Raw genomic sequence first — 12,516 nt, forward strand, 5'->3', positions numbered from 1 at the left:
CCAACCTTTGGCACCACTCCAGTGAGCAGATCCAGGGGCTGCACTTTGCCAGCAGGCCCCCTGTGCTCAGCAGGGTGGTGCTGGCCACAGCGAGCAAGGCAGGCAGACAGCAGGTCCAGCCCATGGGTCATGGACACTACCTGGCCCCTTTCTCACACACCACAACTGCCTTGCCAGACACTCCGAGTCCTTGGGCACACTGGGGGAGCCAATAGCCAACCCCAACAACCGAGCACCCTCTCTCCCACCACAAAAGGGAAACAGCCCTTAAGAGTACACTTTGACCTCAAAAATAATAAATCCAAGCATTCCTCTTCCATTTGCCTCTCCAGACTGGGTCGCAACAAGTACTTTTGGCCAAGCAGACATTCTGACTTAAAGCAAGGACTGCACTCTCCCATTTACCTTGGCATTTTCTCACAGCTGACAATGAAATTGAGAAAGCTATCAGGTCTGTACTCTGCATAATTCTTTGAGGTATTACAGAATAAGCAAGCCTAACGCACCACAGAGACAAGAATATGCTGTACCTCGGCCACTGTCACATGGTCTAAGCGATGCATGGATATACAGCACTCTTCACAGACACCTTTGGAACCGACACTGTGAATGTCTCTTCACAGCAAGCCATTGGGGCTAACGCTGGAAGAGTTGTGGTTCTGATTTGTACAGGCACAAACTGACTGTGAACCAGGCAACCCGCTGGCTTGACTGAGGTCATAGGCTGGAATAAGTGACTGGCCCAGCCCAGCCTCCTCTGCCGACCCACACACCGCGTTTGGTTTGTCACAAGACTCAGATAAACTGTCTGTGTGCGCAGGTGCTGCTCGTAGCTGGCTGCCCACAGTGTGGCTGCTCTGAGATACAGCTGTGTGTGTGTATATCAGCATTAGAAATACAGCACTGTAACTTACCCAGGTGTTGGTTTGGGTCCTCCTTGTTTATTTTATTTTCTCCCGTGTTTCTGTGATGTGGCAAATGGAGTGCTGCCTTGCCTTAAAACCCACCACTGCACTGCCACTAGTTATGACGTGAGAAAGTGACAGTCCTATTCAGCAAGGGAAACAGCATTACTCGTCAGTTTGATTGCCATTTATTATTCACTAGATACAGAGAATCACTCTTGCTTGAATACCAGGGAACCGCATATGGGGAAACAGTAATGCACAGAGCAAATGGAGAAGGACATTTTTCCTGCGTTATAACTTGGCATTAACATGAATTGCAATGAATGGGTCTTCAGCATTGTTACTAATCTGGAAATTAGCCATTCCATCACCAGAAACATACACCTGTTTTCCAGTACAATTGTTGCCCTCCTTTTGTCCAGAAATAACATCACAGTAGGTACCAGCAGGCAGTCCAGTTTGCAAATTGACGTTCATATTCCTATTTGAAAACAAGTGAACACTATTTATCCATTGTTTTCAAAACAGATCTTTCAAACTGGGTATAGTACTTTTGAACCTGTTGCTATTCCCTTACTGTGAAGGGCAATGTAAAGTGTGAGCTTTCTGACCCTAGCCCTAAGCTTCACGCCCTATGCTCTCCCTTTGGCTCTCCAGACCTGGCATGCAATTGAATGCCTCTAACTCAGGCTGTAGTGATCGCTCTCATCAGAAGATGAAATTCTCCTTCCCATCAGTACTGCTAATGAGGGATGCTATGCTTCTCTCTGGACACACAGCCTCTCATACTGACTTACCAGTCATCATTATTGAAAACGATGAAGCCTTTGTTACCACGGCCAAAGGCTATTTGATTGCTGCCATTGTCCCACCAGTTGGAGAAAGGCTGACCGTCCACCACGTTACGGAAGATAACCATGTTCCTGAAAATACAAGGAATGGCTGTCACTGTGGCTGCAAGAGCTCTGAGGCCAAGAGGAATATGAAGCAAAAGCAACTGCTTTTACTATTTTTTCTCCACACCGTCCTACTTTATTTGACGCCAGCGATGTTCACAAACCCAGTTGTTGCCACAGGTAGTGTCTGCATTGATTGTAACAGGCTTTATTGATCCATCTGAGTTACTTGGTGGTCCAATCCAGTCATTGACGTCCTGTCATTAAAAAGAGAAGTTTAAAACTTCTTACTGATAATGCAGAGAGCCCATCTGTAGAGAAAAGCTAGGTGGAGCATCAAATTTCCACCTGATAGATCCAGCAAGGGACAGAGAAATCACTCAACAAATTTAAATGCACTGGACTGCTCCTCTGGCCCTGTTCTGATCCTTATTCACCACAAATGTATCGTCAGCGTTACAAGCTTACCTGTCCGTTTACAAAAGATCTTGGCCAGCGAAAACTTGACATCACACGTGTGAACCCATATGGATGAGCAAGCATGAAACCAACTGCCATTTTATAAAGCCTGTTCGTTAGACAAAAAATAATAAGGAGATGTGGAAAGAGAAACCATGCCAGAGAACAGACAGACAAGCAAGCAAAAGGAAGAAGCACCACCCAGACCCGAGCAATCTCTTACCTGGAGTCCCAGAAGGTTAGAATGGAAGCTCCACCGGCCCCGTGTCCCCGTTGGTTGTCGTGATTATCCACAAAGACCAGGGCTCTGTCGGAAGGCACAAAGCCCCAGCCTTCTCCCCAGTTCCTAGCCAAAAAACGCAAAGACTTCAAGTTACCCTGTCGACTGGTGCATCCAGCGTAACCCGGGTAAGTCGCAGCAACTTCATCCTTACTTTAAGTAGGCCATCTTTTCTCCATTCCACTTGCGGATCACCGTCCCCAGTTTTGCACCGTATTTGAATTCTGTCACTCGGCCATTTCCAAAGTAGTCACTGCCTTTGATCGGCTCTCCGCCCAAGTCAATGACCTGGTACATGAAAGACAGAGCATTCCTTTCTACTTAAAAAAACCAAACAAGTAAAAGGCATTGTACTGGACATTGTTTTAAGAAAGAGGCACTACCTGAGCTAAGTATATTACTTGTGTTACTTGCACAAGTTTATTAATTTGTTAATTTGTTAATTTTAAATTATCCAAAATTTAAAATCCAGGGAAATCTCTTTTTTAAAATAGAATTTTTACAGTAACTTCGCTGCAGTAAATTTAATCTGAAATGAAATTGTCAGGTTACTTAGTTCCAGAAAATTACTGTTTGTGGGCAGATTAGATATTTGTAAATTATGATAATTAAATCTCAGTGATGATTTCTATAGATCTTGAGACTGAAAGCTGCTCCAGCCCAGCTCAAGCAAACCATCACTTACAGTGTGGGACTGAGTCTATACTGCACCTGCAAGAAATATATTTGTAAAATAAAAAAAAAAAAAAAAATTACCTCCTGGTAAATGAAAGGTTTGGTTCCTGCGGAAAACCATTTAGTATTTAGATCTTTCAGCTTCTCTAAAATCACCTTCACATCCCCAGGCCACATATGCTTGGCAGCATCAATTCGGAAGCCTGCCACGCCAATATCAATGAGGTAGTTCATGTACTCCGCAACTTTTGAGCGTACATAGTCCTTCTCCAGGGCCAGATCAAGAAGGCTAACCAGGCGGCAGTCTCGGACCTATATAAAAATTCTGAAATGAAACATTTTTCACCTAATAAACTAAATGTAGTGTCCTACATCCATTTTGAATTTTGTTACATGCATTACAATGCCAAATAAAAACTTCACTACCCCTTGTTCACCATGCATATCTTTGCCTTGGACAGTTATACTGAACAGTCATCTACACAGAAGGAATATTAAGAAGTCTGCATTCACCCAGCTTACACAGCTGTAGGTACTGAAGGATTATAACAGAAGCAAACCATTAAATTTATAATCAGCTTTTTAATGCAAGTATAGGGCAAAAATATAAGTTATTTTTACTCCAGTGTATTAAGGAACAGAGTCATTATACTATTGCAAGTACACTCATTTCTTCTCTGATGTAGGAAAAATTTCTAGATATTCTATTTGTAAACCATCTGAAAATCTTGAGTTATTATAGCCTTACAAAATATTAAACTCTTGTTTTCTGTCTCCTTTTTGCCTCTGTCTCCTGTAAATACAAAATGATAGGCATCGATTTTCATCAAAAGAATACTTTAAACATACACTGAATATATTGAAATGCTAATGTAGTAATATACTACATAACTCTGACAATGGATTTCCATGGCTATGCAGATCTGCCAAGAGAGACCAAGGTGCATCACCCATTATTGCAACTGTACTAAAAAACTGGCTGTAAAGATGCTCCTTTAGAACTGCTCAAGAATTCAGGTATACTTAAAGTCTCCCTCTTCTGCCATTTCTCCAAAACCCTTCTACCCTCAAGTTAGATTCAGGAAAGATCAAATGTCTTTGAAAGGCACAAGACATTATTCAAGAAAGACAGGTATTTATCTTTATAAAATAATTTTTAATTCTGTGGTAGTTTTAAAGCCCTGACCTTGTAATCTGATATAGAGGGGCAGATAGACTCCTAGGAAATCTCTAAATAGAAGGTTGATTTTCAAGATTCTGTTTTTCTTTATGAAATCCTAATCTCTCTCTTCTGAAATTGAGACCAATGAAAACTTCCAAATTACAATAAAAGGCAAATAATAACTCTTACTTTTTTAAAAAAAAAAAAAAAACACAAAACCCCCACACAAGATAATCCCTAAGTAGATTTTATGAGACTTAAAGTTATCTTTATAAAGTACCTAAGCACATTTGTCTAAATCTGAAATTGAGCCATTGGCTCAAGTAGAGCTATCCATTGAAGAAGTGGTCTTCCTGATATCAATGCTAACCTCTGTTATCAATTTCAATGGTTTTCCATTACAGTCTTTGTTTTGTTTTTAAAAATGTCTGACAATAAAGCAGAGCAAGGAAACCACAGCCCAGGAACTGATGTACATGAAAAAATAGTTCTTGGTTTACCTGAGATATATCATGATAATTCTCAATGTCTCCACTTCTAGATTTACATTTACCATCATTAAAGTCCCAGCCAGAATATGGCACAGCTGGAAAATCTTCAGTCTTTGCATTGAAATAGCTTCCACAAGTAGCATGGTCACCAGCACCAGCACTAGCTCCACACATATGGTTGATTACTGCATCCACATAGATATGTACCTAGAGAATAGTATTCACATTCCAATTTGAGAAAGATACTTCCCACAGCATGACTATCAACGTCTTCTCTCTCTTACTTCCTGCCCTTTCCCCCCATCTCTGCTTGCTTGCTTCCCCCAACATTCTATTTAAAAAATTTCTCTAATATTAACATATAGCTATAGTGATATAACATGTGTCTCAACAGACAGGAAGGCATCATTGCACCCATTTTTAAAAAGGGTAGGAGGAGGACCCTGGGAACTACCAACCTGTCAGTCTCACCTCTGTTCCTGGGAAGATCATGGAACAGATCCTCCTAGAAGATTTGCTAAGGCACATAAAGGATAGGGAGGTGATTTGAGACATCCAGCATGGCTTCACCAAGGGCAAATCCTGCCTGACCGACCTACTAGCCTTCTGTAATAGAGTGACATCAGCAGAGAAGGGAAGAGCTACAGATGTCATCTATATGGACTTCTGTAAGGCTTTGACATGGTCCATTACAACATCCTTCTCTCTAAATTGGCAAGATCTGGATTTGATGGGTGGACTGTTTGATTGATGAGGAATTGGTTGGTTGGTCACATCCAGAGGGTAGTGGTCAATAGCTCAATGTCCAGATGGAGATTGGTGACAAATGATGTCCCTCAGGGATCCGTACTGGGACAAGTACTGTTTGGTATCTTCATCAATGACACAGACAGTGGGATTGAGTGCACCCTCAGCAAGTCTGCAGATGACACCGAGCTGAGTGGTGTGGTTGACATGCCTGAGGGATAGGACACCATCCAAAGGGACCTGTACAAGCTCAAGAAGCGGGCCCATGTGAACCTTGTGAGGTTCAATGAGACCAAGTACAAGGCCTTGCACCTGAGTCAAGGCAATCCCTGCTATCAGTACAGGCTAGGGGATGAAGAGGTTGAGAGCAGCCCTGCAGAGAAGGACTTGGAGGTACTGGTGTATGAAAAGCTGGACATAAGCTGACGATGTGAGCTCACAGTCCAGAAGGCAACTGTATCCTGAGCTGCATCAGAAGTGTGGCCAGCAGGTCAAGGGGGGCCATTCTGCCCCACTCTCCACTCTGGTGAGACCCTGCCTAGCATCCTGCATCCAGGTCTGGAGTCCTCAGCACAAGACAGACATGGACCTGTTGGAGCAGATCCAGAGGAGGCCACAAAAATGATCAGAAGAATGGAGCACCTCTCCTAAGAAGAAAGGCTGAGAGAACTGGGGTTGTTCAGCCTGGAGAAGAGAAGGCTCTGAGGAGAACTTACTGGGGCTTTTAAGTACTCAAGAAGGCCTATAAGAAAGATGGGGACAAACTTTTTAGCAGGGTCTGTTGCGATACGATAAGGAGCAATGGTTTTAAACTAAAAGAGGGTAGATTTAGACTAGATATACGAAATATTTTTTTACAATGAGGGTGGTGAAACATTGGAATAAGACGTCCAAAGAGGTGGTAGATGCCCCATGCCTGGAAACATTCAAGGACAGGTTGGATGGGGCTCTGAGTAACCTGATCTAGTTGAAGATATTCCTGCTTATCGCAGGGGGGTGAACTATATGACCTTTAAAGGTCCCTCCCAACCCAAACTATTCTATGATTCTATGGAAAAAAACCCATCTTCACTACAGTGCTATCATGTCTTCCATTCTAAATTACTGGTTGTCTAGATCCTTGCACTGTTAGCACCAGAAGGTTTTCAAAGCACTTACTCCAACACTGTTGCACCTGGTCACCATGTCTCTAAATTCAGTTTCATTTCCAGATCGTGTGCACAGCTTGTAGCTGACGGGCTGGTATCTTTCCCACCATGGTTGCCGGGGGTCAGTAATGATAACATTTTCATTTGGAGGTGAAATCTGTGAATAAGATGGTGTCTCTTGGTAACAGGTTACTGATAATGGTTTATTTGTTTGCCCGGTATTGTTAGAGAAAGAACATAAAAATAAAAAATCAGGTTCCTTTAATGGAAGACGCTCACATACCTAACCCATATAGATCCTCAGTATCCTCTGCTTACACTGTAGTGTAATACTGGGTGGATAATAATAGTGGCTGGAAATAAAAGACTTAGGCCTGGACCTTCAGCAGGTATAAATATACTATAAAAATGAGGTCCATGGACATAGTGTCCTAATTATCTTAATGAATGCAGGCTTCAAAGATCAAAAGAAGAATCTGAAATCTGAAGGACTAGGTCAGCAGAGATAGCCCAGAATCAGGAAGGAACTGACTGCAGAACAACGTCCTACCCTTAAAATTGACTAGACTTCCCATTTTTGTATTGTTTTGAATAAAAGGGCTCATGACATGAGACTGGTCAGTTTCCAGATAAGATACACCTCTTCTTTTTATAGACTTTTTCCAGGATACTCTTTAGACAACAGCTTTTGCTGCTACTTCCAAGTCTCTGGGCATAACCACGTGATCCCACCATTTCTCACAGAGATCCCTAGGCTGCAGCCTACTTAGCTGCCACACATTTGTGACCATCTCAGCAAGTCTGCAACTGAAAAAACTTTCTCTCTGAGACCCTGTCACAGCATAGATTAAAAAGATATCCAAGCGTATACCATAGTCTGAGAAATCAGTTTAAAATCAATCAGGCCTGCATGCCTGGAAAGAAGGTTGCAAAGAAAAGATGTATTATTTTAAAATTATGGGAAAGTTCTCACTCAGGCCAACTTGAAAACTCCTAGGCTACAAACAACAGGCAGACTTCTCTCACCAATTTTTCATGAGCAATTTGACAAACAAACTGAAATAGTTTAATAGGTGACTGCTATCCATCCATACTACCCCACCCATCTGATACTACTGGTTCCACAGGAACACGTTTCTGTTGTTCAGACAGAACAGATTCATATCGACACACTTCCGCCACAACCCGTGTTCAGTTCAGTTCTGCCTGCTCGCACCAGGTTACTGCAAAGGTCTCTTAATGGCTTTCTCTGACACTAGGCTTTACCAAGAGAAACTTGACAATTTGGGTGAACATAATTAGCAGCCTTCTATATTTATTCATCTAAAACCTTCAGCACTTTGGTATTTTCTTTGGAAGCCCTTTTTTTTTCAGTCATAGTTTCATTTTATGTTTATCTAGCTCTTAAGAGCTTCCCTTGATTTAAATAATATCAAGCAGATAAACGTAAGTTACTCTTCACAGCAGTAAAAAAAAGATTTAGCCAGTGATATGCAATTCTAATTCATCTAAATGTAACAGCACAGAATGCAAAACATGCGCTTTGGAGTAATGAAATAAATTCATGCTTACATGATGACGGCTGAAGAATATATTTGTCAGCATTTACTACTTCCATTACCAATTTCTATCTTTCTCAGTACCTGTCCTTTGGTGAATTGAACATTTTCTCTGAAAAACAAATTATCATCTATGTAGCAATTTTACTACCTACTGATAGGAACAGACATACCTGAACTCCTCCAAATCCATTAGGAGCTAAATAGCGTTCACACTCAAGAGCAATATCAGCCCAGCGCCATTCAAACAGATGTACAATAGACGTCCTCCCAGAGAGAGTATTGGGGTTGTACTGCCCCCAGCAAACCCCTACAATTAACAGAAGAAGACAGATACCCATCCTGGGCTCTGTGATCAGTTACGCTCTTCTTACTGCTTATTTATGTTCCTGCAAGAGGGTAAAGTACACATTACAAAATACACATTTAAAAGTAAATGCCCATCTCTGACATCATATTTATTTAACTTTACTTGATGGTCATTTTGTTTAAGAATTGGATTCTAAGCTATATTAACCTACCATATTAACGGTAGGTTAACAGAAAAACTAACAAATAAAAGCTTTGGTTTTCTGAAGTTAAAATTCAGACATTATCTAACACAGGCTGTCTCTAGTATGCGAGAGTTGTAATTTTATTAGTAAAAAACAACCCCAAAAGGCAAAGGAGTATTCATATAGACTGAAATGGACATTTCATTTCTCATTTTGATGTATAATATTTCACACTCCTGTTTATGCTTGAGAGGCATCTTTTTTTCCAATCTGTGTGATTTGTGCATATTTAGATAAGGCCTTGCAATAGCAGCATGTTTTTTACTGTGAGTTTCCGCAAAACCCCAGATTTTGAAGGTCTAACATATGAGTGTCATTTGTGATATGTATGACATATATAATTCAAACAACAGCCCTAATCTTGGAAAAACTCTCAGATACAGAAGTGGCTATACTGACTTAAAACCATAAAAGCTAAACATTTAATCTCAGTACACCTGTACAATTTATGTGAAGATATTCTTCTCCCAGATAACAGTGCAATGGCATGCAGAGGTTAGAATGCTGTGAAGCTCCATAATCAAGAAGTCTTCTTCTCAGTGTCCAGGTACAGAGCTCTGCAAATGCACTGAAGGAGCTTTCCAGAAGAAAAAAACCAGCTGCATTACCTTCAGATAAGCTAGGCTAGGAACTATACTTCCCAATTCTTATCATATTTGCATTTACTTATATATGAACACATATGACAAGCCTATTGAAATTGCCTCTCCTTTTTCCCATCTAAAGAGAGATACAACTTATAACAAACCAGAAGTTAAACTATCACCACTGACATTACAGTATTTAGGATCTCATTTTGCACTCATATTTAGAAGTTGATTTAGAGAGACTGAGCTACAAAGAAGTCCTACAATATCTTTTGCAAACCCTAATTTTTATTTAAAGGAACAGATGATCTACATCTCTCAGTCAGTGGAGCTGCACTCTTTAGAGCATATTCAAGCACAAAATATGCCAGTTTATAAAGTCTAGAAGCTGCCTCCCAGAGCCTGTTGCTATCAGCTGTCACTGTACTTCACAGGCATCCAAAGTTATTTAGAATGAATCATTTGGTAAATTCAGCTTGTTTTTCTGCTTGTGAACAAAATAATTTTAATGAAATTATTTACTTGTAGATCTTCAGTATAATATACAGATACACTTCAGCCATAAAAAGTTGCTCTGTGTGCTTCCCTTTTCATGAAAGAATGCTTCTTTGCCCTAATAGGAAGAACATACATTAACAGAAAACAAGCTATGAAAGTTCGATCTTCTCTGATGAGAGAAGCCATTTATCAGACTGGCAATTATTATTTAGAGCAGTAAGTACACAAAGCAGTAAATTACAGAAAGCTGAAAGAATAATATATTTTGACCCCAACGAGCTCCAAAGCCTAGTGCTTGATGAAGTGACTCAACGTAGTTTTTCATTTATTTGAAACAGGTTTACAGCTGCTTTGGCTTCGGTACAAGCAATGACAAGAGAATGGAGATGTTGAAATCCCCAACACACTCTGAAGGCTCTAGCTTCAAAATGCTTCTGAAACTTGGAAAAAAAGTAAGAGGCCTGTATTCCCGTATGGAAGAAAAGGGAGCACAGCTGACTGCAATTCAAAGAACATGGGAGAGAACTGTTTCTGAAGAACGCTACTGATCTCTTGGACAACGTGAGAACTCTGGTCAGCTTGTCTTCTGCTGGGTTAAAGTCTGCGGTACAAACTCAGCTGCCATCTCAGAAATACTAGCAACAATATTTAAATTTGTGAAAGGTTTGACACAGGCCTGCTGAATCTCCAGATGCTAAAGGCTATTACAGGAAAGTGGTTTCCACGTGAACTTCTAGTCACTCCCCACAGCACTTCCCTCAGATGCTGCACGTTTCATGCGGACGAAGCAACTCCGCTCCCGCACCTCCTTCAGACCCGGCCCTGCCCCGTACACAGCCCCTCCTCAGCAGCTCCGCCCGCCGCAAACCCCGCCGGCCTCTCCACCGCGCGCGGGCGATAAACACGCCGAAAGCAAGCAGCGCAGCTCAGTACGTACGTTTTGGGGACAGCCTGGGTTATTTTCGTGCGCCGCCGACCCGCCGAGGGCCGCCGCGGCGGGAGCCCAGCCCCTTCCGCTGGGGCGGGGCGGCGCGGAGGCCCCGCGGCCGCGCGCTGCCGCCCTTCAGTGCGCCCGCCCGAGGCAGCACGCGCCGGCCCCTCAGCCGCGCGCCAGGCTCGCCGATGAGAAACAGCTGTGCCGTAAACGGAACCAGGTGATCTGAAAGCTTTGTGTCACTCGTGATCATGTTGATTCAAGATCAAATTACATTCTGGAATATATTCTGAAATAGGAAATATCTCTGCATATACACTTTTATTTTTTAAAAAAAGTATTTTTGTCTTTGAGTGTAGCACCACCTTGCTGTTATCCTACTTTACTGCTTTGAAAATTTACTAAACTGGTCTTTTCTGCAGTACTTTTAATAGCTTAGTTTTCTACTTGTAACTTAATGTGGGTGTTAGGAGGTAGTGCATGTTTGCTCTATTATATACCTTTTTCTCATGCGATAAATTGAGTCACAAAGCTTTGTAAAATAGCTCCATCCAGATACAGACTAAAAAAGTGTTAGCACAAGGAAGGGTTCTACACCTTTGAAGGCTCCAGTGGATTAATTAGTGTTTTCTAATGTTGCTACAGTGGCTTTGCCATACAAAGGAACAAATGGAGTTTGTCACTATCAGAATAATGTTTTTCTCTAGGAACAGTCAAAACAACCAAAACTAAAGTAAATATTTATCTGTATATAACATAAAAGGATCTCATGCCAGAAGCTGCCTGCTAGGCTTGTTGTAAAACACTCAGGGAAGAGTTGCAGGACTCTGGTGATTGTCCTACAGTAGGAACCTTCCAAAGATATGAAGGGATAACAAAGATGCAAACTTCATAACCTGTGTAACATGTAACTTTGCAACATGTCTTAGTCAATTTTCCAAGTTGCTATTGTTATAAGGATAATTTCTGAATGCACATTAATTCCACTTTGCAGATGACACTATTTTTACCTTCTCAAAAACAGCATTTTTCACTACTCTATAGTGAAGTCCCTAACGTTCAAAGTTTTTGATGAAAACACACTCAAAAGACTGAAACTGAAGATGAGCATTATATATCGAACTCGCACTGAGGACACTGAAAATGTGCATGCTTTTTAAACATCCATTTCTTTAAAATTAAAAGCATATTAGAATGACCTTCTGAATTAAGCTTTCAAAGAAAAATCTGAAAAGGCACACAACTCACATTTATATATAGAAAATAAATCTAATTTTGCTTCTGCTATCACAAGATCTTTGCTATATCAAGGAGTCAATTTGTATAAGAGCACTATAGTAAAACTCATGATTATTAGATTGTCCAAGTCAGTCTCACCTTGAAAATTATAGTGATATGAGTATATTCAAAAGTTTAATTAAATGAGAAATATTGTTGTGTCTATATGTCATCAGCTAATGAAAAAAAAAACATGTGTAAGCCTGCATTCACTGCTTAGGTACAATCTTGGAAGCTGGCCCTAATGACTTTTTAAAAGAAAATGGAGGTCATAGGACCTGAAATATCAAATCAAGCAGAACAAATGTTCTTAGGTAAAGAAAAAAAAAAATCCAAAATC

The 12,516-nt window shown here is 41.0% G+C and overlaps 1 protein-coding gene across 14 annotated transcripts in view; it reads right to left on the bottom strand.

The window, feature by feature from the left end:
• The window catches only part of LOC104355537 (pancreatic alpha-amylase), a 29,313-nt gene extending 18,314 nt beyond the window's left edge, over positions 1 to 10,999 (bottom strand). For 5 of the 14 annotated variants that reach the window (XR_006166622.1, XR_006166621.1, XR_006166624.1 and 2 more), the window contains exons 1-2: positions 10,902 to 10,992; positions 8,634 to 8,714 (exon numbers count right to left, since the gene is read on the bottom strand). Coding sequence is in view for 9 of the 14 variants with exons in the window: in XM_042804312.1 (XP_042660246.1) it covers positions 8,634 to 8,666 (33 nt within the window). In the remaining 5 variants the exon portion in view is untranslated. Of the gene's footprint in view, positions 1 to 312; positions 1,049 to 1,077; positions 1,390 to 1,705; positions 1,832 to 1,939; positions 2,062 to 2,272; positions 2,373 to 2,486; positions 2,610 to 2,697; positions 2,832 to 3,299; positions 3,531 to 4,880; positions 5,079 to 6,776; positions 6,924 to 8,338; positions 8,438 to 8,498; positions 8,718 to 9,316; positions 9,457 to 9,988; positions 10,008 to 10,901 lie in introns of those variants that run through there. The other 9 variants (XM_042804286.1, XM_042804290.1, XM_042804330.1 and 6 more) reach the window with 9 other exon arrangements.
• Between the last annotated feature and the right edge of the window lie 1,517 nt (positions 11,000 to 12,516).

Source organism: Tyto alba, unplaced genomic scaffold, assembly GCF_018691265.1.
Source record: "Tyto alba isolate M040663 unplaced genomic scaffold, T.alba_DEE_v4.0 Super-Scaffold_1000006, whole genome shotgun sequence".
In the NCBI taxonomy this organism is placed as follows: Eukaryota; Metazoa; Chordata; class Aves; order Strigiformes; family Tytonidae; genus Tyto; species Tyto alba.